At 39.3% G+C, this 27679-nt stretch overlaps 1 protein-coding gene and 1 pseudogene across 6 annotated transcripts in view; both read right to left on the bottom strand.

Annotated features, from left to right (window-relative positions):
- Positions 1-10702, bottom strand: part of AUH (AU RNA binding methylglutaconyl-CoA hydratase) — a 220587-nt gene extending 209885 nt beyond the window's left edge. For 2 of the 6 annotated variants that reach the window (XM_053662664.1, XM_053662662.1), the window contains exon 1: positions 10385-10702. In XM_053662664.1, coding sequence (XP_053518639.1) covers positions 10385-10640 — 256 coding nt within the window. In that variant the 5' untranslated portion in view covers positions 10641-10702. The remainder of the gene's footprint in view (positions 1-10384) is intronic. The other 4 variants (XM_053662665.1, XM_053662663.1, XM_053662666.1 and 1 more) reach the window with 3 other exon arrangements.
- A 15716-nt stretch (positions 10703-26418) lies between these two features.
- On the bottom strand, positions 26419-27025 carry LOC119060064 (RWD domain-containing protein 1-like; annotated as a pseudogene).
- Positions 27026-27679: the final 654 nt, after the last annotated feature.

The raw sequence follows: 27679 nt of genomic DNA on the forward strand, positions 1-27679 counted from the left end.
AGCCAAGGGGAGAGGACTCATGGCAAGGCAGTGGCTGGAGGACTGTGTCAGGCACGGTGGCAGCTGGCAAACCAGGTAGTCCCCCATTTGAATATGGATAAACCAGAAGGAACAACTGGGGAGCCGGACAGACCCCACAATGCAGAGTTCCAGCAACCAGAGCAAGCGATATTATTCCCTCTCAGACTCCTCCCCCACATACAGCACCACAACTCAGCCACTTGAGTTGCCCCACCTTGGTAAATACCTAAGACTCTACCTCTTGCTAGGTAACAGGCATGTGGAGACCAAAGAAACAGGGCAAAAGAAAAAACAAATGAAATCTCCAAAAATAGAATTAAGCTAACCTATCAGATGCAGAGTTCAAAACACTAGTAATCAGGAGGCTCACAGAAATGGTTAAGTATGGTCACAAAATAGAGGAAGAAGTAAAGGCTATGAAAGTGAAATAAAGGAAAATGAATAGGAAATCAACAGTGATAGGAAGGAACCTGAGACTCAAATCAACGGTTTGGAGCAAAAGGAAGAAATAAGCATTCACCCAGAACAGAAAGAAGAAACAAGAATTCAAAAAAATAAGGAGAGGCTTAGGAACCTCCAGGACAACTTTAAACATTGTAACATCTGAATCAGGGATGCCAGAAGAAGAGCATAAGCAAGAAACTGAAAACTTATTTGAAAGCATAATGAAGGAGAACTTCCTTAATCTGGCAAAGGTAATAGACTTCAGTAAGTCCATGAAGCTCAGAGTCCCAAAGAAGTTGGATCCAAGGAAGCACACAACACACTAAGGCACATCAGAATTACATTAGCCAAGATTAAAGATAAGGAGAGAATCTTAAAAGCAGCAAAAGAAAAGGAGACAGTTATCTATGAAGGAGTGTCCATAAGACTATCAGCTCATTTTCAAAAGAGACCTTACAGGCAAGAAGGGGCTGGAAAGAAGTATTCCAAGTCATGAAAGGCAAGGACCTACATCCAAGATTACTCTAGCCAGCAAAGAAATCATTTAGAATGGAAAGGCAGATAAAGTGCTTCCTAGATAAGGTCAAGCTGAAGGAGTTCATCATCGCCAAGCCCTTATTATATGAAATGTTCAAAGGACTTACCTAAGAAAAAGAATATCAAAAATATGAAGAGTAAAATGACAACAAATTCACAACTATCAACAACTGAACTTCAAAAACAAAAACAAACTAAGCAAACAACTAGAACAGGAACAGAATCACAGAAATGGAGATCATATGGAGGGTTATAAGCAGGGAGGGGGAAGCATGGGAGAAACGGTATAGGGAATAAGAAGCATAAATAGTAGGTACAAAATAGACAGGGGGAGGTTAAGAATAGTATGGGAAATGGAGAACCCAAAGAACTTATATTTACGACCAATGGACAGGAACTAAGGTGAAGGGATGCTGGTGGGAGGGGGTGTACAGGGCATGGGGGACTAAAAAGGAGGAAAAAATGGGACAGCTATAATAGCATAACCAATAAAATATGTTAAAAATAAGGACTTCTGCCAAGATGAAGGCATAGGTGGAAAGACTGTGCCTCCTCGAACAACCAAGTTTAAAGACAACAAAGTTTTAGTACCAAAAACATAGCCAAAACACAGAAAATTGAAGTGTACAGAAGTCTGACAACAAGGAACCCTTCAGCCAGACCAGTAAGAGGGGCAGTGCCAGCAGCGAAGCAAGGTCAGGGAGGAAAGATCCACCAGATTGACCCAGGTGCAGGAGGCGGTTGGCAGATCCCAGGCCTGGGGTAGCAAGGGGCGGACCCAGTGAGGGCTCAAGGGGACAGGCTGACCTCGGTAACACACTCACACACAGATAAACCAGGTGAAGAAGCAAGCAGTGAGACATACCGCGCAGGCCCCAGCGGCAGGAAGCAGCAGAGGGGACCACCATTGCCCCTCTCTGACCCTGCACCCACATACAGCGTCACAACCCAGCAACCTGGGTGGCCCCGCCCTGGTGAACACCTAAGGCTCTGCCCCTCATACGTAACAGGCGCAAACAGACCAAAACATGGCTCAAGAAGAACTCAAAGCCCCAGAGCCAATAACTCTAAGTGACCAAGAAATAGCCAAATTATCAGATGCATAGTTCAAAACACTGGTGATCAGGATGCTCACAGAACTGGTGGATTTTAGTTACAAATTAGAGGAACACATGAAGACTGAACTAATTGACTGTCCTTTCCATAGTGATGGAAAGGACACTGGGACTCAAATCAAGGGAGTGGACCAGAAGGAAGGAAAAAATGACCAAACAGAAAAATATGAAGAAACGAGAATTCAAAAAAATGAGGAGAGACTTAGGAACCTCCAGGACATTTTTAAACACTCCAACATCCGAATTATAGGGGTACCAGAAGGGGAAGAGAAGGAGCAAGTGGAAAACTTATTTGAACAAATAATAAAGGAGAACTTCCCCAATCTGGCAAAGGAAAAAGACTTCCAGGCAGTCCAGGAAGCTCAGAGAGTCCCAAAGAACTTGGACCCAAGAAGGAACACACCAAGGCACATCATCATTACATTAGCCAAGATTAAAATGAAGGAGAGAATCCTAGAAGCAGCAAGAGATAAGGGGACAGTCACCTACAAAGGAGTTCCCATCAGACTGTCAGCAGATTTCTCAAAAGAGACCTTACAGGCAAGAAGGGGCTGGAAAGAGATATTCCAAGTCATGAAACCCAAAGACCTATAATCAAGATTGCTCTATCCAGCAAAACTTTCATTTAGAATGGAAGGGCAGATAAAGTGCTTCTCAGATAAGGTCAAGTTGAAGTTCATCATCACCAAGCCCTTATTATATGAAATGTTAAAGGGACTTACCTAAGAAAAAGAAGACAAAAAAGATGAACAGTGGAAGGACAGCAAACTCACAGGTATTAACAACCACACCTAAAACAAAAGCAAACTAAGAGGACAGCTAGATCAGGAGCAGAACCATAGAAATGAAGATCACATGGAGGGTTAGCAACAGGGGAGTGGGAGGAGGAGAAGGGGGGAGAAGGTACAGAAAATAAGTAGCATAGATGGTAGGTAGAAAATAGGGGGGAGGGCAAGAACAGTAGGGAGAATATAGAATCTAAAGAACTTGAGACATGTGGACATAAACTAAAGGGGGGGGATTGGGGTGGGGGGGTGTGCAGGGTGGAGGGGAATGAAGGGGGGAACAGAACTGTAATGGCATAATCAATAAAATATATTTTTAAAATATGTGTAGAAATAAATAACTAAATGCTGGGATTAAAAAGTCACTTACGTGAGGGGAAAAAAATGGGCAAAGCACCTGAACAGACACTTTTCCAAGAAGGACATACAGAGACATATGAAAGGATGTTCAGCATCACCAGCCGTCAGAGAGATGCAAATTAAAACCACACACACCAGTTCACATGGGTCAGAACGGCCATCAGAAACAAATCAACAAACAATGAGTGCTGGTCAGGTGGTAGAGAAAAGGGAACCCCAGTACACTGTTGGTGGGAATTCAGACTGGTGCAGCCACAGAGGAAAACAGTATGAAATTTTCTCAGAAAACTAAAAATAGATCTGCCTTCTGACCTGCCAACTCCACAGCTGGAATTATACCCTAAGAACCCTGAAACACCAATCCAAAAGAACCTATGCACCTCAATGTTCATAGCAGCACAATTTACAATAGCCAAGTGCTGAAAGCAACCTAAGTGCCCATCATCAGTAAATGAGTGGATCAAAACACTATGGTACATTTATGATGGGGTCCAGCCTCAGCAGGGTTCAGGGTCCCTGACAGATAGACAGTACAGGTGAAGAATGAAGAGTTAGACACCCAATTGGATGCCAGAGAACAGCCAGCCTCTGAGGGTCTGACCGAACTCTCAGAGTCTGATTTAGGCTTCATTTTTATAAAGTTTGATTTAGGTTTTATTTTTATATAACATTAAAGGAACAGGTACATGGCATGATCAGGTAAGCAGAAAAAACCAATACAGAGGTAACCAGGAAAAGTACAAGAATTTCCATAGTTTCGGTTATGTTAAACAAAGGTTGTTTTGACCAGGAGAGCCATTAATCAGACAATCTGAGATAGCTGTATGTACAGAGTTTAAATGTTTTATTATTTATTAAAGTTCTTGGAATTTGGCATGGGGAAAAAGGGTACACTAGACTGAGCAGAGGTTATAGGAAATTTATTATAAGGCCTTTGTGATGTCTAACTTAGTTATCTATCTTTCTGTCTAAAATGTTTCTTTATGTAATATGGACTCTGACTCCTTGCTAATTGTTTCTACATGCTTAGTTTGTAGTAGCTAACCAACTTCTCCTGTTTCTTTGCCTGTCTAATTCTAATTAATATATATTCCTGCTCAAGGCAGAAGAGGGGCTGTTACTCCATCAACTTCTAGATATTCAGGGTCTGCTTCATTAGGGGGGACTTTGTTCTATGGCCAAGAAATCATCTTGTACAACTTCATTGGAATTATGTGTATCATTGGACCTGAAATGCAGGTGTATAAAAATCCCACCACCTATTAATCACAAAGACAAACATTCAGGGAGAGATAGACAGGAAATCTAGCCACAGTTACCTCTGCTGTGCAGATGCATCTCACCTGTCCCGACTGTGTCAAGGGATGGTGTTGGTCGGCTCCCAACACATTTACACAATAGAATTTTACACAGCAAAAAGAAAAAAAGGAGCTCCTACCCTTTACAACAGCCTGGATGGATGGAAAGCATTATGCTAAGTGAAATAAGCTAGGTAGGGAGGGACAAATGCCATCTGATCTCACCTATAAGTGGAACCTAATCAACAAAACAAACAAGCAAGCAAAATATAACCAGACATTGAAATAAAGAACAAACTGACAGTAACCAGAGGGGAGGGTGGAGGAGGAAATGGGAAGGGTCATCAAAGAGTGTGTATAAAAGACACAGGGACAAACCGAAAGTGGGGTAGGTTGGAGGGTGAGAGGTGGGGATGGGTTGGGGTGGGGGAGATTGGTAGGGAAGAAATGGAGACAAATGTACTTGAACAATAATTTTAAAAAGATAAAGAAAATATGACATGTACATGATTTTAAAGGTGAATGCTACTAAAACATAAAAAAATAAAGTGATATAATTTCTCTATAATCTCTTCCAGAATGCAGAAGCAGAAGGAGCACTTCTAGCTCATTCTATGAAACCAGTATTACCCTCATAACAAAACCAGACAAAGACATCATAAGAACGGAAAATTAAAGACCACTATGTTGCATGAATGTAAATATAAAAATCCTCAACAAAATATTAGCAAATCAAACCCAAATGTATAAAAGGAATTATATACCACAACCAAGTGGGATTTACTCCAGGTATGCAAGACTGATTCAGTATTTGAAAACCAATTAACATAATCCATCACATCAACAGGCTAAACAAGAAAAATCATATAATCACCTTAACAGATGCCAAAAAGTATTTGACAAAATTCAAAATAATAAAACACTTGGACTATGACTACATGGAAGCTTCTTCAATCTGATAAAGGGCACCTCCAAAAAGCCAAAGGTAACATCACACTCAATGATTAAAGACCGAATGCCTTCCTCCTAAGATGGCAAAATGGGAGCAAGACAACAATGTTTGGTCTTGATACTCCTATTCAACAATATAATGGAGGCTCCCTCCAGGTACATGAGACAAGGGAAAGAAACAAAAGAAAGCCAGATTGGAAACAAAGTAAAATTACCTCTACTTACAGATGACATGATCTGTATGTGGTAATACTAAGAATATCCACTAAAATCCAATGAGAACAAATAAGCAAGTTCAGCAAAGTTGCACAGTACAAGATAAACATACAAAAATAATTGTATTACAATAGGAATCAACAATCTGAAAATGAAACTAAGAAAACAATTCCATTTATGATAGCATTCAAAGAAAAGAAAATAGCAGTAAATTTAACACATGAAATGCAAGCTTTGTGTTACCCTGAAAACTACCCTAAACAAAAAAAGTATTCCATGTTCATGACAAGGAAAACTTACATTGTTAAGATGGCAATAATACCCAAACTGATGTACCTATTAAATGCAAGCCTTATTGAAACCCCAGCTGCCTCTCTTGCAGAATTTCACAAGCTTATCCTATTATTCATGTGGTTATACAAGAGTCTAGAATAGACAAAACAGAAAAGAACAAAAGTCAGAGAACTTACACTATCCAATTCAAATTTTACTACAAAGGTACAGTAATCAAACAGTATGGTACTGACATAAACACAGACATGTAGATAAATGAGACTCTACTAAAAGTCCTGAAATAAACTCTTATTTATGGTTAATTAATTTTCACTTGATCTTAGCCAAAAGGCCAAGAAGCAATTTATGGTCAATTAATTTTCTACAAGGGTGCCAAACCAATCCAGTGGTGAAAGAATAGTCTTTTCAACCAACAGTGCTGGGATGTGGATAGCCACAGGCAAAAGAATGAAGTTAACCAATTACCTCACACTATATACAAAAACTAATTCAAAACAGATCATAGAAACAAATATAATAGCTAAAACCATACAACTCTAGAAGAAAACAGGTATAAATCATTGTGACCTTAGGTTAAGTGAGTTTCTTAGGTATGATTCAAATGCACAGCAATAAAAGAAACAAATACATAAACTGAACGTCAAAAAACCAAGGTTCTTCAAAACAAACCATTAAAGTGAAAAGATAATCCACAAAACAGGAGAAAATATTTGCAAATCAAGTATCTGATAAGGAATCTAAATCCAGAATATATAAAGAATCTTATAATTCAACAATCAAAAGACAATGCAATTAAAACTGGCAAAGGATTTGAGAAAACATTTCTCTAAAAAACATATACACATGGCAAAAAGATATACACATAAGCACATGAAAAGATACTCAAAATCATTAACCATTAAGCAAATCCAAATCAAAACCACAAGCCACAATATCCCTTGACAAGCACCAGGATGGCTGCAAACACAAACAATAACAAGTTCTGGTCAGAATGTGAAGAAATTGAAGCCCTCACACCTCATTGGTGGGAATGGGAATTGTTGTAGACACTTTGTAAAAGTTTGGTAGTTCCTCAAAATGTTAATTACAGAATTACCATATGATTCAGCAATTCCACTCCTAATGAAAACATATGTTCACAAAAACATGTACGTGAATATCCTAAGCAGCACTGTCCACAATATCCAAAAAGTGACAATCCAAATTTACATCAATGATAAAAGACAGAATGTGGTATATCCATACAGTGAAATATTATTCAGCCATAGAAAGTAATGAACCACATTTTGGACTATGTACATACAGTACTTCACCTGCATAAACTACTATACATACAAAATGAATCAACCCTGAAAATATAATGCTTAGTGAAAGAAGCCACAAAAGACGACATGTGATTTCCTTATATAAAATGAGCAGAATAGACAAACCTATTGAAACAGAAAGTAAGTAAGTGGGTCTAATTTGGGGGCAGCAGGGCTGTGACAATGGGAAGTCAAGTCACTGATAAATAGAATGGGGTTTCTCTTTGCACTGATAAAAATGTTCTAAAATTAGATTTTGGTGAAGGTTGCACAACTCTGTGAATACATTAAAAACAATTGTACATTTTGAATTTTATTGCATGTGAATTACATCTCAATAAGATCAAGATGTAATTCACATGCCATAAAATATATGAAAGTATAATTTAAATACATGAGAAAAACACAGGAAAACAATCAACCTGTTAAAAAGAAAACCAAGTAGGTGTAAGAAGACCAGCTACTAGATTTCTATAACAGTCTACCTGGGACAATGCTGGCTTGGACAAGAGTGGTATGTAAAGAACACAGAGTAAAGTGGAAAGATTTCAAAGACACTCAGGAAGACTTGAAAATGTAATGTGAACAAGGAGGAAGAGGCAGATGTTAAGAATGACTTGCATTATGCATATACTTGTTTGCTCTGTATCTGCCAGTAGTTGGTCCACTATGGTTCACAAAGATGATCTTTGAAATGGGTCACAAATGATGAGCAGAAGTTTGCCAGACTGTGAGAAAGTTGGTAAAGGGAAGAACAGGTTATGTCAACTACCTGCAAAACAGCAAAATAGCAAAGCTTAGGTGCAGCTAAAGGCCTGCCAGCTGCGAGGACCTGCAGGCAATAGGAAGCCAAAGGTTTTTAAATGAGCAGGGAAGTGATTCTTGGCCTTGAAAAAAGGTAATCCAGCACTAGGTGTGAAAAACAAACTGGGAAGAAGAATGACCAGTTAACTAATAAAGAAGGCTGTTGCCCAAGGCCAAGAGAGACCACTGTAAACCATGACCAGGACTGCTGACCAGAATTAAGTAAGGTTGGACAACAATGCAAAAAATGACCACTAAAGAAACCTGGCATATATCCTTGTGCCTCCACAACGACTTACAAATAGGGGTCCCAGATAACAGATGAGAGTTGATGTATTGTGCATTCACCTACCTCCACCTACAAGGACAGGGAGCAGTTTCAGAGTTCTAATATTCCTTGCAGACTGCCTAAGAGAACCAGATTTTGGACTAGCCTCTATGAGAAGCAGAAGCACCAGGGAGACCCCTTCAACAGCAATATCTTTGTCCTCATGTTTTAATTTGCACTGCTTATTGCTGGTTTGATAGTAAAACAAAGTACACTCAGCTAAGCCTGACCTGTCAATTCTTACCAATTCCTAGAGGAGGCTGGGTCAATTATCTTAAGAAACCGTAATGTTCCAATACCTGACTTTTACAGATTACTTCCGGTAACTAGAGGCATCTGAATTAATTAAATTGTATGTTCTAATTTCTTCTCTTTGATCCTTTTAGGTCCTAACTTAAGGAATTTCCAGATATTTTATGAAAACATTTTCGATCAGAATTCGTTAAATCATAAAGATAAAAAAATACAGAACATGGTGCATATTACTAACTGTACCTGCAATCCTTTTGTATCTCATGTATTGTTGCTACACCTAATGTAATTGAAATTCCAGTGAGACTAAGCTTACCCAAACATCTGTGGCATTCACAGCTCTAATCACTCCAGTGCCAATCTACTTTCCAGCTAAATTTCTCAGTATTCTGCCTATCATGCCACACTTTCCTTATGATATTTCCCCAAAACACATGTTCATATTTCACCCTTGTCTCTATCTGAAATAAACAAATAACAAATGAAATAACCCATCATACTCCACAGCACCCACTGTTAGTCAGATATTTGGTGGGCAATTTACATTACCATCTAATCTTTACATCAGCCAAAGTTGGTATTATTCTTCCTATTTTATACACAAGAAAGTCAAGGCACAGAAGAGTTGCTTTAAAAATCTTCACTAATATCCAATTCTACTGCCTAGTAAGGAATGCCATGGAACCTGTTTCATTTGGCAAAACCCTAACCTCTCAAATCTTCCAATTTCTTCCAAATGACCAATCATATGGGACTTGGGCATATGACTGCCCTGTGTTCTCACCAAACCTTCGAAGTTAACATAGCCTTATAATCACCAGTATCTTCCTCACTATTCTAGGAGCTGCTTAAGACAGCAATCGTGACTTAACTCATTTTGCACTTCTGCCTAAGAGACTATAGATGCTCAATTAACTGTATGTCAAAATTAAATGCCTAGTTCTCTGGCAAACTGCTACTACACCTTTCATGACCCCTTTAGGTTTTCCCCACCTGGAAACTGAAAGGAATATAGCTTCAACTATAATCCCTTAGAATGACAGATACCTTCTTTCACAGACCTCCCTCCCACTGTATTGTATTGCTACATCCGTCTCCTCCCACCTCAAGGGCAAGATCACTATCATCCACAATTTTGTCTCAGGAGCTGAGCACGGAGTACGGTAACGGGAAAACGAAAAAGTGCTCATGTTTAACTGAAGTTAAATAGTAACCCCAAACTAACTTTCTAGGATAAAATGGACAAAGGGAAAAATCGTTCCAGTTGAACAGCTTTAAATTTAAAATTCCTCAAAATAAAGGGCATTCTCACTGGAGATTCTAAAACTCCCCACTAACATCTGAGTTCACAGAAAGCAAGAATTACAGAGCAAGAACAAAACCTAGAAGCAAATATCACACACACCAGGTTTATTGACCTTAGCTAGTCTAGAAATCAGGGCGTAAACTGCATTTCTGTCTTCGGCGTTGAGTGGGGCCACTTTTACAGGTAAGCTGCACTGTAGTATTCAACAGATTTCTAGGCATTGGAAGAGCTAAATTAGTGCAATCTATGTTCGGGTAGGATAAGAGAGGGACCTGGACCTCGGGCGCTCAGGGCCAATGACGTCAGCCTCACCACTTGACCTTGCAACACATTCCTAGGACCCGCAGCCGCCAGCGCAGCGCCTCTCACCTCGGTTCTCTTCCTCCAGGTACCGCACCTTCAGCTCGTCCTCAGTCTTCAACTCAGAGCTGTAGCCCCGCCGCAAGGTCGTCCCCCCGGCCGCGGGCGTCCAGCCCCGGACCCAGATCGCCCAACCGACCTGCGGGCCGGTAAAAGAGCCGGGCAGTCTCCACCTAGGGCCGAGCGGCGCGTAGCAAGCGGCTGCCAATCGTGCGCGACAGCCCCGCAAAGAGACCAATGCCCCTGGTGCCACTGCCACAGCCATATTGTCTGTTTACGGCGCGGGCCTGCGGCTGCTACCCGCCCCCGCCACGCTCACACCGCTAGGCACGCCCAGGCCCCGCCCTGAGCCTCACGGCTGGGCCCAGTCCCGGAAGCTTCGCTGGCGTACTCTCTAGGCCCCGCCCCTCAACGACTCGCCACGCCCAGACCCAGTAACAGCTTTCCACATTCCAGGCCTCGGTTGCCTGAGACCAGTTGTAATGGCTTGTCCAGAAAGGACAAAGGGAAAGTAGTTCTCCAAGGGTGTAGAATACTTAAATGTAAGAGGTCCCAGCAGGGAGTTTCCTCCCGGCACTCCCTGGGGTTCTGTTTTAGCTTGAAAGGTAAACTAAAATGTCTTAGGTTTGGCTGACAGGGTAGCCAAAAAAAGCAAGGGTAGCAGCTCTGCGTGGGACCGTGGTTTATTACTCACACACATGAGAACCACGGGTCACCGCTTAAGCGTGCCTGTAAACATAGGTGATGTTTAGTCTGTGGAGTTCAGGAAGGAGTGAGAACAGCCAAAGACAACAGGGGTCCTTAAGCCCACCTACTCAAGCTGGTAAAATGGCCCTTCCAGAGTCCCAGTAAGGCCATGGTATTAACAAAAGGGACTCACCCAAATGATGTGTTGAGTGGGTTTTAAAGCAAGTGGCTCCTTCCTCGACCAGAAACGCAGAAGATCACTTAGAAGGTGCGCATCAAAGTCCCTTGCTTAGAATTTTCTCCTACCTAGCTTTTATCAAATCTCAACAGAGAAAAGGTGTTTAGAAATATTGTTTGAAAAATATGCTGCTTTGAGCATACTCCCACTGGCACACAAATTTCTGCTATTGCACATTGACTACGTTTTTTGTTTTGTTTTTCCAATTTTATTTTTCAATTAAAATTTACATTCAATATTACTTTGTGTTAGTTTTAGGTGTACAGCATCTGCTATAGGAATGTTATTGAGAGTACTTTATCTTTTGTAAAAGTAGCACTTGTGAAATTTATCTTGTAGTTTGGGACAAGGGGAAACTTTGCGTCCTCTTGTATCTTTTTACCTTTTCTAATAACCATGTTCACTTTAACTGCTAAGAAACAGAACTTTATAGCTCAACTCTTGTGATTATTATGATTATTGAATTACTGTTCATTTGTTTTAGTTGCTAAATGTTTTGATATCTTTGTGTTGGCTCATTCATAGATTGTAAATTCAAATAAAGGAGTTACAAGAACACCTGACAGTGCTATTTAAAATTATATAACCTCAAAAAATACTTGCGATCGATTAGGACAACACAAAACAATAATCATTGATTGTTTGGGTTATACTAGAAATCAGAATAAGAAGGGTGGCCTATGGTTTTGATGGGCACAGAGCCTGATAGGAAAATACAACATAGAAACACTAGCCCCTTCCCTAATAGTTGTAACTCTGGTCCTTGTTGAAAGTGGTCAATGAAGGAAATTCCTGTATATGGAGAAAACTGATTGTTAAAATTTAGTGTAAATAACAAACATCACCATGAGCATTATAACATGTCAGCAATAACACAAATAGAGAATTACTAAATATCAGGACAGATGGGCATTGTTTTGGATCCCACCTTCATAATCGTTTCACTTTCAGATATCTATAAATTACTTAAATTATTTAAATAGGCATTTTAAGTATTTGTAACTTTAAGGCACAAAAAATGGGTATAGTTTTACTCATGCAAAATTTTACTCATGCTTTAGTCCCCAAAATAATAAAACAATAGCCCCCTGAATTTCTTTGGGTATCTTTTTAATACTTTTACGTATATTCTTTTTCAAGTATTCTCTAAGGCTCTGTAGTGGATTTCCTATCCAGAAGGTCTCCTTTTGCCACCTAACTTGAGTACTCATCTCTGAGAGGGAGGGATTAAATGGCACACCCTGAAAACCCCATCTCCAGGGTCTTGGAGGGGTTCAGTAGGCCTCACCCAAGGACATTGTCCCAGAGAAGTATGGTGGAGGACTCTTTCCCTCTCCCCTGAAGAGGCTTCCTTGACCAGACACTGTACTCCACCTCCACCAAGATTATGTAAGTCCCATTGATTGATACGGACCACAACTATTTGTGCCTTGAGTTCCTGCAACCTGTGAGGTAGGGATTAGGTTTTACACAGACAATGGAATTGAGGCTTTATATTACTCAGAATTACACTGTTATATGTTTCAGAGCTAAGACTCAAACACTGGACTCCGGAATCTGCATTCTTAGTTATTACCTTTTTTGTATCATTGGCTTTCCACGAATGATCATCAGGACTTCACCCTACCTCTCCCCACCCCTACTCCCAGATGTGGGGAATGTGCTCAATCTCCTCTTACCCTCTCATTTAGAGACTCACTCTGTCCTCTGCTTTAGATCCTCTGTGACCACGACTTCCCAGATATGGCCACTTCTCCTGCTAAACCCACAGTTGCCAATTGGATGTGTACTCATGCACTCACACACAGGCACAGACCATACCACTCTAAAGATACATGTCATCATGGTCTAGGGATAGTAGAAATGAGAACATTCAGGGATCATAGTTAAAGGATATGGAGTTTTTTGGTGGTGATGAAGATGTTCTAAAATTGTGATGATTATAGTATATATCTGAAAATATAATAAATTGTATTGTATATTTGAGAATATACTAAAAGCCATTGAGTTGTATATTTTAAATGGCTGAATTGTATGTTATGTAAATTATATCTCAATAAAGAGGATGGATTGGGGCTCCTTAAAGATATGACTGATTCTATATCTAAGACAGGGAGAGTAGAAGGTGAATCCAGAATTTCTTCATGCCAGAAAACAATGAGGTACTCAAAGACTGGTGAAAGTGTGAGAGAGCACAGCTTGAAAGGAATCCCACTGGCCAAATTTGGAACAATTGGAGTAGTAAAAGGAATAATGCCACTAATGGATCCTAACATTTAGAACTTTTAAAGTCGATTAAAAATTAAATAAATGGATTGCAGATGGTTCTTACTAGTTGCTGATGGTTCTTATCAGTTTTTCACTGTTGAAGTCAGAGAATACATAGGCCAGGGGAGGTGCTAGAATGACCCATGTGATAAGGGAATGAAGTTGATTACATCAGTATAAACTCACATTTAGCTAAGTGTAGATACAGTTGTTATATATAAAAATATTTAGGTAAGTTTATATACATAGCTTAGTATGCACACTATATTTCTTTGCTTTCTCAGCTGAGATGACCTAGAAGTAATGACACCCAAGTAACAAGGAGTAGTTGCCCAAATCTTGGTTTCTAATGCCACTCTTCAGTAAAAGTATTCATTGGAGAAACAGCTGATTCTAGAACTAGAGCAATAGAGAAAATATACAGGAGGAGCCTGAAGGATATTGTAGTGCCAAAAGGTAAACAGTGCTCAAAATAACTACACCTGATGGATAATGTCAACCAGTCACAGAAACCAAGTGAAAGAGTTCCCAATGGCTAAATATGGAACAAGTTGAACAATCAATCAATCAATCAATCAATAATGTAGTATAGGATTATGACCCAAAGTAGAAGATAAATATCTAAAACTCCACATAATTTAATAAATTAGATGGGGAAAAGATATAAACAATTTAATATATAAACGTAAAAAAAGAGACAAATCTCCCAAGTAAAAGTATTCTAAATAATTTGTGTAAACACTGCTCTCAAGGACAGGAAGCCTAACTCTTTCTGGCTACATGTAGTGGATTCCTTCCAAATAGTAGAGTGTGGAAAGGGGGATAGAAAGACTAGTTATACAGTGCAGAAACCTTTGATCACTGCAGCCAAGTGATCAAAGTCAACCTCCATAGTGGTAAGCCTTCTTAAAACTGTGAAGGTCATCAAAAACAACTCTGAGACACTGTCCCGGCCAAAAGGAGCCTAAGAAGATATGACTAAATATAATGTGAGATCCTAGCTGGGGTCCTGCAACAGAAAATGGACATTAGGTAAAAATTAAGGGAATCCAAACAAAATATGGATCTTAGTTAATAATAATGTGTTACTAGCCCTAGCTGGTGTAGCTAAGTGGATTGAGTGAGGGCAGAGAACCAGAGGGTCATCAGTTCAATTTTCAGTCAGGGCACATGCCTGGGTTGCCAGCCAGGTCCCCAGTGGGGGCCATGTGAGAGGCAAGCACCCACTGATGTTTATCTCCTTCTCTTTCTCCCTCCCTTCCTTCTCGCTAAAAATAAATAAATAAAATCTTTAAAAAACAAATTAAAAAATAATGTGTTACTATAGGTTCATCAATTATAACAAATGTACTACATTAATGTAGGATGTTAATAATGGGGGAATCTGGAGTGGGGTATATGAAATGCTCTGTACTGTCTTCTCAAGTTGTCTATAAGTGTAAAATGTCTCAAAAATTTCTTTAATTATTAACACAAAATAAAAATACCTGCCACAGTCCACTTGGATCCTAATTCTAAGCCAACAAGTCTGTGCTGCTCTGAAAGCAATGTGGCTGCCTGGACTGAGATAGAATCCTGCTTCGGTCAACTGCTCTCACTGATATTTCTGGAAGACCTCCCTGCCTGTCACCAGCCTCCTCCTCTCGGCCACCAATTTGCCCTTCCCTACCCCTCAGGTTCTCTGAGGTTCTCTTTATGTATCAAATTTCCCCAACAGACTCATAAAAGGCTTGAATGATGCTTTCCTCGCTAGGCCATAAGTCTCTTCTCTGTTGTAAGGAGGCCTAGGATGAGAATTGGCCATGAAATTCTAAGATTTGGAGGGAAACTCCATTACTCTTTACTTCTCTCAGTCCTCAAAGTTTTAGTATTTTCCACTCACCTCCCAGACAGGTAGAAAGAGTCCCTGCTTCATCCACTCTTTCTAGTGTAACTGGAAAGCTATAATTTTAGCTTTTTCTGTTTATGATCTTGGGGTTCTTGTGTCTTGTCCTTCAAGCCCTTCTCCAGTGGGTGGGAATTTTATTTTGTCCTCTAAATCAGTAATGGAGCCTAAAAACAAGTGTATTGGTCAGCTCAGGCTGCCATAACAAATACCACAGACTACACTGGAAGTCCAGGATCAAGATGTGGAGAGATATGGTCTCTCCTGAGGCTTCTCCTTGGCTAGTAGACTGTCACCTTCTCACTGTGTCCTCACATGGCCTCTCCTCTCTGTGCATTTTTCCTTGGTGTCTCTGTCTCTTCTTCTAAGGGCATCAGTTCTATTAGATTAGAGCCCCATGTTCATCATGTCATTAATTTTAATTCCCTCTTCAAAGGCCCAAATATAATGCATAATACTATACATTATAATAATATAATATAGGGGTGCTGGGAAGATAGCGACGGAGTAGGACAGCGCAGATTCTAGCTCCCGTACTCATGGGTGAAAATCCTGGCAGATCTATAGAGAAGCAGTGCACTAATCCATCCGTTATCCAGCATTTGTGAAATTAAAAGAACAGAGATTGCGACAGACACTGAAACACCAGAAAGCGACAGGTCAATGGGATCTTGGGGACCAGAGTAAAGACAAAGCAGTGGCGGGGGGCTGGCACCCTGGGCCAGGTGGCCCAGGTGCTGCCTCTATGGCCAGGGACCAGAGCCATCTGTCTGAGACCAACACCAGAGGTGTCTGCCACAGGAGCCTGGGCACTGAGCGGCCCCAGTGGCCACCAGCACAGGCCAGCAGCTCCGCCGCTTCCTGTATAAGCAAAACTGGACAATACCAGGCAGAGACCTGTCTGCTTGCTGGCTTGCATTATCAGGGAGGGTTACAAAGACACAGGGCCCGGTTCAACTGCAGATTCTGTGGTCTCAAGCCTGGGAGAACTGAGAGATGCATTGGCCTCACTGGTCTCACTGGGGACTGGGCTGGACTGAGAGGCAGGCTGTCTGGAGAGTTTTTTGTTTTTTTTTTTTTTTGAAAGTGGACTGAGGTGTTCTCCTTTCAGGACAGCTTGGCTTGCTTCCCACCCAGCATTGCGGCGAGCCAGGGGGAAAGCAGAGGCATTTGGGGACTCGCCACAGGACTGGGAAAGTGCCCTGCCGGTTTCAACTGGCCAGTGTGCACAGGCACAGAAGCAGTTGAGTCCTGCCACAGGACTGGGAAGGACCCTACCAGAACCTGTGGGACCCAAGCAGCTTGACTAGTGTGCAGGTGCCCACACCCGACTCTGGTAGCCTGGCTGGTGCCCGCACTTGCGTGGGCATCCCAGCCCGCAGAGGGATTCTACTGCAACCAGAAAAACCAGTCTGGACAGTTTGAAACCAACAAGGGAAGGGTTTCTCTGTTGTTGTTGTTGTTGTTGTTTGTTGTTGTTGTTATTTGTTTGTTTATTTGGGGTTTTTTTCTTTTTTTCCCCTTTTATTTTAGTAACTTTTTTGTGCATTTGTTTAGTAATCTTATATATTTTTAACTTTATCTTTCTATACTTTGTTCCTCTCCTTTCTTTTCCCCTGTTTTAGTCCTTCTTCCTTTCCTCTTAAACTCATCAGTGTTGCCTCCCTTCTCCTGCCTTTTTGTTTGATTGTTTGTTTGTTGCTTCATTTCCTTTTACCCACAAGAGACACAGACAACTAGGAACTGTGAAAGGACCAGAATGGGACCCAAAGAGGGGGCATCTCAACAGTAGAGACAGAGAGACGAATTTCACCTTCCTATAGCAGAGAAGCCATGAGGTGTTGCATTTTTCATTATTCTCACTTCTTTTATATTTTAATAATATCGCTGTATTCCTTTTCTTTCTGTATATGCTTCTCAGTCTTAAGTAGTTATATTGTATTATTAGACAGGCTCCCCCTGTCCTTTCCTCCACAGTGCTTTGCTAATTCTCTAAACTCCACGCCATTTGTTTTCCTTTAGCACACTACCTAAAGCTCTATACCCCTTACTCAGACAGATCACATAGAGTTTGTTATATGATTGCTGCTCTAATACTAGTGTAAATAATAGCTGATCTATACAACAGTAAATACTTCACAACACATCTGGATCTTAGCCCATTGTATAGGTCACTGAATTATATCACTGTAGAGATTAACTCTATTTGCTCACACACTACACCTATTTATTGTTCCTTATACTCACCTTACCTCAAAATCTGACCGTCTAAAACCTCACTGCTTTCTAGTCCCAACTAACAAGCCTTCCCTCCCCAACAAGAGGCTTATCTTTTGTCCATCCTCTTGTAAAAGTGGCAAGTTGAGCTGAAGAATATGGTTAACACTATATATAGCCTAAATATCGCCTATCTCCTCTCTACCAGCACTGACTGTAAATATTATAAAAAACTCTTCTGCTGTCATAAACCATTTTGCCTCCTCCCACAACTGATTAAACATACACGATAAAAGGAGTAGGTGGAAATGGAGAACATCAAGATATCTGAAGGAGTCTGCACCACTGAAATTCACAGGTATCATACCACAGAGGTTCACAACATAAACCCAGGGAGGCAGACCAGATCAATTTTAGAAGCTGAGGCTAACAAGAAGAGTCTCACAAACAATGGGAAGACAAAGAAACAATCCCCAAATGAAAAAAAAGCAGAGGCTTTAGAAAGAATGTTAGATGAAATAGAGGATAATCAACTATCAGATATTGAATTCAAAGCACTGGTTATCAAGAAGTTCAAAGAGCTCACAATGAGCTACCAGAAACTACAGGGGAGCTATAATGATCTCACCGCAAACTATATCAACATGAAAAATGAAACAGAAACTATGAGCTAGGGACAAGTGGAAATGAAGAATATAATTTCCGAATTGAAGAACACAGTAGAAAGTTTCAAAAGTAGAATAAATGAGGCAGGGGGTCAGATTAACAAGCTGGAGGACAAAGTAGAATGCATCTCAAAGACAGAGCAGGAAAATGAAAAGAAACTCAGAAAGAATGAAGAGGGATTAAGAAAAATACAAGACAATAAGAAATGTAATAATATCCAAATAATATAGACACCAGAAGGAGAAGAAGAAGAACAAGGGGTATAAAACGTATTTGAAAGAGTAATGAGAGAAAATTTCCCTAATTTGATGAGAAAAAACGTCACACAAATCCAGGAATCACAGAGAGTCCCAATCAAGAGGAACCCAAGAAGGCCCACTTCAAGACACATCATTATCAAAATGGCAAAATTCCTAGACAAAGACAGAATCTTAAAGGCAGCAAGGGAGAAAAAAAGAAGTAATATACAAGGGAGTGCCAATAAGGTTAGCTACTGACTTCTCAATGGAAACACTCCAATCAAGAAGAGAATGGCAAGAAGTATTCCAAGTAATGAGAACTAGAGGCCTACAACCAAGGCTACCTCACTCAGCAAGGCTCTCAATCAAAATAGAAGGCCAAATAAAGAGCTTCCAAGACAAAAAAAAAAAAAAAATCTAAAAGAACATGCCTCCACCAAACCAGTCCTACAATAAATACTAAAAGGACTGCTTTAAGGAAAGGAAGGAAAAGTGAGAGACAGGGAAGAACACAGGTACAAAAATGGCAATGAATAAGTACCTATCAATAATAACCTTAAAGGGAAATGGATTAAATGCTCCAATCAAAAGACACAGAATAGCTCAATGGATAAGAAAGCATGACCCACACATATGCTGCCTACAACAGACCCACCTCACGACAAAAGACCATCACAGACTAAAAGTGAAAGGCTGGAAACAAATTTACCAAGCAAACGGACAAGAAAAAAAAGCTGGGGTAGCAATTGTCATATCAGACAAAATAGACTTCAAAAAGAGGGCCATAAAGAGAGACCCAGGTCACTTCATAATACTCAAGGCAAGAATCCACCAAGAAGACATTGACATTGTAAATATATATGCACCAAACATAGAAGCACCAAAATATATCAAGAAAATCTTACAGGACTTCAAGAAAGATATTGACAGCAACACAATTATAGTAGGGAATTTAACACCCCACTGTCAAAAATGGATAGATCTTCCAAACAAAATATCAACAAAGATATTGCGGCATTAACCAACGCCTTACAGGAAATGGACTTAACTGATATATATAGAGCCCTTCATCCCAAAGAAGCTAAATATGCATTCTTTTCAAATGCACATGGAATATTTTCAAAAATAGACCACATGATAGGACACAAAATGAGCCTCAACAAATTCAAGAAAATTGAAATCATACCAAGTATCTTCTCTGACCACAAGGGACTGAAATTAGAAACCAACCCCAAAGGAAAAAACCCAAAGCACCCAAAATCCTGGAGACTGAATGGTATGCTATTAAACAACGAATGGGTCAAGAATGAAATGAGGGAAAAAATCAAAACATTTCTAGAAACAAATGAAAACGAACTCACAACAACCCAAAACTTATGGGACACAGCAAAGGCAGTCCTGAGAGGGAAGTTTATAGCAATACAGACCTACCTAAAGAAGACAGAAACATTTCAAACAAACAACTTAACCCTACACCTGCAAGAACTCGAGGAACAACAACACAGACAATGCAGAGCAAGCAGAAGGAAGGAAATAACCAAGATTAGAGCAGAATTAAATGACATAGAGACTAAAAGCACAATTCTAAGGATCAATGAATCCAGGAGTTGGTTCTTTGAGAAGATAAACAAAATAGACAAGCCTTTAAGTAGGCTCATCAAGAAAAGAAGAGAGAGGACACAAATAAACACAATCAGAAATGAAAGAGGAAGAAGGAAGGGAAGTTAAGGGGAAAAAGGGGGAGGGATTTGGAGGAACAAATAGGAAGGACACAGGGACGAGAACTAAGGGGGGTGGAAATGAGAGGGAGGTGGGGAGCAAGGGGCGGGGGAGGCTGGGATGGGAAAAATAGACAAAAAACTGTACTTGAAAAATAACTATATAAAATTTTAAAAAATAAAAAATAAAAAATAAATAAAATCCTACCAAAAATGTGTGATCTGTAATAGTTACCAATAAATTGTTACTGCTGTTAAAAAAAAAAGAAATGAAAGAGGAGAGATTACAACTGATACCACAGAAATAGAAGGGATTGTAACAAATTACTATGAAGAACTGTACGCCAAGAAATTTGAAAACCTAGGGGAAATGGACACATTTCTAGAAAAATATAATCTTCCAAAACTTAATGAAAAAGAAACAGAAAATCTGAACACACCAATAACAGCAAAAAAATTGAAGCAGTAATCACAAAACTCCCATCACACAAAAGCCCTGGACCAGATGGTTTCACAGGAGAATTCTACAAAGCATTTAAGGAAGAGCTAACCCCTATTCTTCACAGACTATTCAAAAAATCCAGAAGGATAAAAAACTCCCAAATTCTTTTTATGAAGCCAGTATCATCCTAATTCCAAAACCTGATAGAGACACAACAAAGAAAGAAAACTTCAGGCCAATATTGCTGATGAACTTAGATGCTAAAATCCTCAACAAAATATTGGCAAACTGCATCCAACAATATATCAAAAAGATCATACACCATGACCAAGTGGGATTCATTCCAGGGATGCAAGGATGGCTCAACATTCGCAAATCAGTAAATGTAATACATCACATAAACAAAAGCAAAGACAAAAACCACATGATCATATCAATAGACACAGAAAAAGCTTTTGATAAAGTACAACACCCATTTATGATAAAAACACTCAGCAAAGTGGCAAGAGAGGCCACATTTCTCAGTATAATAAAGGCCATATATGAGAAACCTACAGCCAATATCATACTCAATGGGCAAAAACTAAAAGCTTTTCCACTAAGATCAGGAACAAGACAAGGATGTCCACTTTCACCACTTCTATTAAACATAGTTTTGGAAGTTTTGGCCAAAGCAATTAGGCAATAAAAGGAAATAAAAGGCATCCAAATAGGAAAGGAGGAAACAAAACTGTCATTGTTTGCAGATGACATGATAGTGTACATGGAAAATCCTATAGACTTCACCAAAACACTGCTCGAACTAATTAATGAATTTGGCAAAACAGCAGGTTACAAAGTCAATATCCAGAAATCAAAGGCATTTTTGTATACAAACAATGACTCAGCAGAAGTAGAAATCAAGAAAAAAATCCCATTCGATATAGCAAAAAGAAAAATAAAATATCTGGGAATAAACCTAACCAAGGAGGGAAAAGACCTGTATGCAGAAAACTACACAGCACTGAAGAAAGAAATCAAGGAAGACACAAACAAATGGAAACATATATATGTTCATGGATTGGAGGAATTAACATCATCAAAATGTCCAAACTACCCAAAGCGATTTACAGATTCAATGCAATACCTATTAAAGTACCAATGGCATATTTCTCAGACATAGAACAAACACTTCAAAAATTTGTATGGAACCATAAACAACTCCGAATAGCAGCTGCTATTTTGAGAAAGAAGAACAAAGTAGGAGGGATCACAATACCTGATATCAAACTGTATTGCAAGGCCACTGTAATCAAAACAGCCTGGTACTGGCATAAAAACAGGCACATAGACCAATGGAATGAACAGAGAGCTTAGAAATAAACCCAACACTCTACAGTCAATTAATATTCGACAAAGGGGGCAATAACATAAAATGGAGTAAAGATAGTCTCTTCAACAATTGGTGTTGGGAGAACTGGACAGCTACATGCAAAAAAATCAAACTTACACCATACACAAAAATAAATTCAAGGTGGATAAAAGACTTAAATATAAGCCATGACACCGTTAAAGTCCTAGAGGAGAACATCGGCAGGAAAATCTCAGATATTTCAGGTAGCAACGTTTTTACTGATATGTCCCCTAGAGCAAGGAATATAAAGGAAAGAATAAACAAATGGCATCTCATCAAAATAAAAAGCTTCTGCGTGGCTCAAGAAAACAGTATTAAATTAAAAAGACAACCAACTGTATGGGAAAACATATTTGCCAATGATACCTCAGACAAACGTTTAATCTTGAAAATATACAAAGAATTTACATGACTGCACTCTAAGAAGACATCTAACCCAATTAAAAAATGGGAAAAGGACTTGAACAGACACTTCTCCAAGGAGGACATACAGAGAATCCAGAGACACATGAAGAGATGCTCAATATTGTTAGCTATCAGAGACATGCAAATTAAAACCACAATGAGATACCACTTTACACTGGTCAGGATGGCTATCATAAACAAAGCAACAAACAACACATGTTGAAGAGGTTGTGGGGGAAAGGGGTCCCTAGTTCACTGTTAGTGGGATTGCAGACTGGTACAACCATTATGGAAAACAATATATTATTTTCCCAGAAAACTAAAAATGGATCTGCCTTTTGACCCAGCAATTCCACTGCTAGGATTATATCCTAAGAATCCTAAAACATCAATTTCAAAGAACCTATGTGCCCCAATTTTCATAGCAGCACAGTTTACAATAGCCAAGAGTTGGAAGCAACCTAGGTGCCCATCAGTAAATGAATGGGTACAAAAATTGTGGTACATATACACAATGGAATTCTATGCAGCAGAGAGAAAGAAGGAGCTACTACCCTTTGCAACAACATGGATGGAACTGGAAAGCATAATGCTGAGTGAAATAGGCCAGGGGTTGAAAGACAAATACCATATGATCTCACCTTTAACAGGAAGCTAAACAACAAAACAAACAAGCAAACAGAATAAAAACAAAGACACTGAAATAGAGAATAAGGGGACAGTGACCAGAATGGAGAGGGAAGGGAATTTAAGGGGGAAAGGGGGGAGGGATTTGGAGTAACAAATAGGAAGGACACAGGAATGAGAACAAAGGGGGGTGGAAATGGGCGGAAGGTGGGGAGCACGGGGTGGGGGGGCTGGGATTGGAGAAATAGACAAAAAACTTTACTTGAAAAATAACTAAATAAAAGTATTTTAAAAAATCAACATTAGAAAAATCAGTCCTTGCAAGTATGTTTTCTTGATTTGTCATTGGTCTTTTGACTTTTGCTTGCTGTGGGTTTTGCATATAGTTGATGATGACGGGGATGATGATGATATTGATGATGTATAAATTTTTGTGAATTGTTGATTTTTCATATATAAAATTTTACATATATAATTATTGTATGATATCATCTAAAGTTAGGGTTTTTTACATTAAATCTATGATTATTTGCAAAATAATAATATAATATAATATATAAAATACAGTTATATTTGGGTTAGGACTTCAATGTATGAATTTGGGGAGATACAAGTAAGTCCATAACGGAGATTCTTCTTCCTTCCCCTAAACTTTAGATCAGCTTCCTTGTATGACTGTAGTACTGTGGAGGCTGACTGGAGTCAGTGTAAAAATTATTTTAAGATGAAGACATTTGAGAATCCCAGATGGAGAAAAACACCTTCTCAGACCGTCCGTCCCTTATCTGACTAAAAGCAGCACCTTCTAAGAAATGAGGCTGCCATGAATCCCCTCTTCAGAGTCCATCTACTCCTAGGAGAGAGAACAAGATAAACGTTCCCTAAAACCCTTCTCAGGAAAAATCACTCACACCAGTTTAGACAAACATTATCATCAACTTTCTTAACTCCTGCTTCTTCTTAAAACCCATTTGTCTTTCCTAAACAAACCTATTTGTTCTTCTCATAGAAGCCCTTTCTTCCCCCTCCATTTTCTCTACTGAGTTAGTTCTCTAAGCCTCTATCTAACTTTAATCACTCAGGGAGCTAAATACATCTTTTATTAGCTCTTATATATACAAATACACATTTTCTCTTGTTAATCTGTCTTTTGTGAGTTTAATTTTCAGGCCCTGGTCACCAAGGTGAGAGGATAGAGAAAAAAGTTTTCCTCCCCTACAGTACCAACAACCCACACCTTCTCTCATCTTAGAGCAAGTGCAGAGGAGGACGCTGACACCCACAGAGGAGGACACTGGCTCATAAACCAATTTGCCAAAGGTCAAAAACCTAGAGAGCTGCAGAATCCTATGCAAGTCAAGGCAAGATATTTTGTCGCAATTTCCTCCCTCCTATCCTAGTTCTCAATTTCCTCAGTTATTCTCATTAAAGTCTTTGTCATAGTTGGGCAGGTGGCACTAATAGAAGAGGTATTGATAGCTTAACACTTTTCAAAGAATAGGCAGGCATTAGCTAAGCCATTAACTTTAGTGCTCCCAAGAGCTTCAGAGAAAAACAGATGACAGAAAACAGATGTCCACCACTTTGATTAGTGACTATCCAGAAAAAAAAATTTAAGCAGCAAAACAGATTCTACCCGAGACTTTGTGGTGCTATTCTTTTGGTACTCCTGTGTCAGGGTCATACTTTTTTTTTCCTGGAGAGAGAGGCTCTAAGGCAAGCAATATTCAGAACAATGTGCTGAATCCCAACAGATGTAACCCAACTTCTGTGAGGGAAGCCATCAAGCTTTTCAGGAACCACATCTGCAATATGTTAGAAGTAGCTTTTTCTACCCTCAGAAAATGGTCTTGAATCACATTTGTTCTTATTTTCATTATGGTAGTAATATCTGAATACAAGTTTGTTGTAAGAAGTGATCAAACCAAATACAGATTTCTAGTAACAAAGTCATACCTGACACATTACATGTGAGGTTTTTTGCCTTCTACTCTCATGAAATTAGTTTATTGAAAGAAAAGATCAGTATACCTTATTTTATGTTTTAACTATAACTTAAAACATTTATACATTCTCATCTATAATGTAAGAAAAAAAGAGCCTGCCTTTTTAATCATAAAGATTAAATACTGTAACATGCATAAAGAACCTGAATCACAGTCATCCAACAGTGCCTTTTACATTGCTGACTTTTACTCCCTCAACAAAGCTGCTTGTCATATGGTCACTATATAGCTAGGGGATAGAGGGCTACTTAAATGGTTTCAAAGGATAAAACAGCTACTTTGCCTCTGTGTCTCTTCTCTCCTGTCTGTCATAATGCCAGAATTATTCCTTAGATTTAAGGGATTGTGCATCAGAATCAGATACACTGAGTTTAAGTCCTGTTTTTAACACTTGAACTGCAAACATGTAACTGTGTGCTTGATGGAGGGGAGAGACTTGCTTCTGCACGCCTTAGTTTTACTGATTGGGAAATGTTAACAATCACAGCATCTGTCTCATAAAGATCTTGGGGAGGACTTAAGTGGATGGCACCTGTGTTGTGCTTAGTCTTGAATAAGGTCCTTCTCTAAGTACTCAATAAACATCAGTTATTATGATGAAGCAACGGACTGCCCTTGTTACACCCATGTCGTGGAATAGGAATACGTTATTAGTAAATAACACTTTTGTGAATTACTTTATCAATTTATGTAATTAACAGACGCATGGACCTGGAGGGACTGGAAAAGAAGGAAGCTACACCTAGCAGACCACAGAGCATAGGATGCATTAAGTCCGAAGGCAAAACACTGGTAGTGGGCGGCTTTTGGATGGTCCACCATCTGTCCACCAGGAGCACTGAAACCGGTGGACAGATGGATGCCAGGGACAAACCACACTCTCATCTTCAGTTTTCACTATAGGCAGTCCAGCTGTTTCTCAGGATTTTGTTGCAGAAAGAGAAATTTCTGGAGAGTTACTATTTCTCTGCCCATGTTAGAAAGTGAATTATACTTTCAAATACTATAGACAAAGCACAAATACTTAAAGTGTGTCTCCTTGAGGGAGCAAATACTTGAGTTTTGCTTATTTAATTTTATTGTATTTTTGAAATTGTAAGGTTAGTTGATTAAATTTAATAATGAAAGCTATCAGAAGAATAATCTCCTGAAAATGATGTTTACTTAGAAAAAAAGAAAAAAATCAACACCCTCTCATCATAGCCATAGATACTGTGGCAGTCAAACTTCTGGAGACAGAAATAGTTCATTATTAGTCCTTCAAGTTACCCTCTCAGTCGGTAGGATTGTAGTCTGGGTCATCCTCGTCATCCTCCAGCTCCAAGGCACCCATTCCCCAGAACAAGTCTGGACTACCTCCACATGTTCTCCAGCATCTTCCAAGAATTAGATATCAGACGTGTCAAAATTACCATCTGTTTAAAATAGTGATTTCCCATTTAATTCATTTTTTTCCTGCTTGCTCTTCTTTCATTCATTTCTTTTTAATTTCTAAGAGTGCTGCATCAAACCTGGCCTCAATAAATTCTTGGTTGTAACAGGAATGCCATGAAAAGCCATTGCTTTTCAGCTTCTTATGATTCTTTTTCTTTCTTTTCTTCTCCTATAGTTTTTATTTGATCCACTATTTCATGTAACTTCTCTGGCACAGCTGTCACTAAAGTGAAGATTATCACCATACCAAGATTTTCTTCTGCCTGTAATTATAATAATTTTAAAAGGCCTGAGACATAATTACCTTCTAGATTGTCATGGCAGAATATTTCATAAAGGGGCGCTTCATCTGGGTATTTTTCACTGTATATAAACTTGAGGATAGTTTGGGCACTTTCATCATTTTCTCCAGCCTCTGTGCCCATGCGTGCCTGGCCACTGCCCACTCTCCAAGAGAGGATGCTGTCCCAGCTACCTTGCACTGCTCAGGAGACTGGGTGATGCATGGGCAGCAGGGAGGATCACAATGACAGATCAAGGTGAGGAGTAGTGCCACGAGCCATAGACCCTGGAGTCCATCTACCCTGACTCTTTTACAGGATTATCAGAGTTTTGCCTTAAAAAAAATATGTACTGTAATAATATCTGCTATCAAATAGAAAGTTCGCTTTACTTACATTTATTGATAAATGTAGTTATTGATGTAGTTTAATTTAGGGCATATATTTCACTACTTGTTTTCTGTTTGTTGCATCTGATTTTGTTCCTCTTTTCTTCCTTTCATGATTTCTTTTGACTAATTGATTATTTTTAGAATTTGATTTTAATTTCTATATTGTCTTTTTAACTGTAACCCTCACTCCATGGTTGATCTATTGATTACAATGTACATTCTTCACACAATCTATTTAGAATTAATGTTATGCTGCTTCATATAAAATGTAAAAAACTTGTACCTATATAGGCTTCTTTATACTCTCACTCATTTTTTATCCTATAGTTGTGGTACATATTTCATATATGAGGTCTATCCAGAAGGTATCCAGCCATGTAATATGAAAAATAGAGACACTTATTGA

The sequence above is a fragment of the Artibeus jamaicensis genome, unplaced genomic scaffold, assembly GCF_021234435.1.
Source record: "Artibeus jamaicensis isolate MK-2021 breed Jamaican fruit bat unplaced genomic scaffold, CSHL_Jam_final contig_264, whole genome shotgun sequence".
NCBI classification, from domain to species: Eukaryota; Metazoa; Chordata; class Mammalia; order Chiroptera; family Phyllostomidae; genus Artibeus; species Artibeus jamaicensis.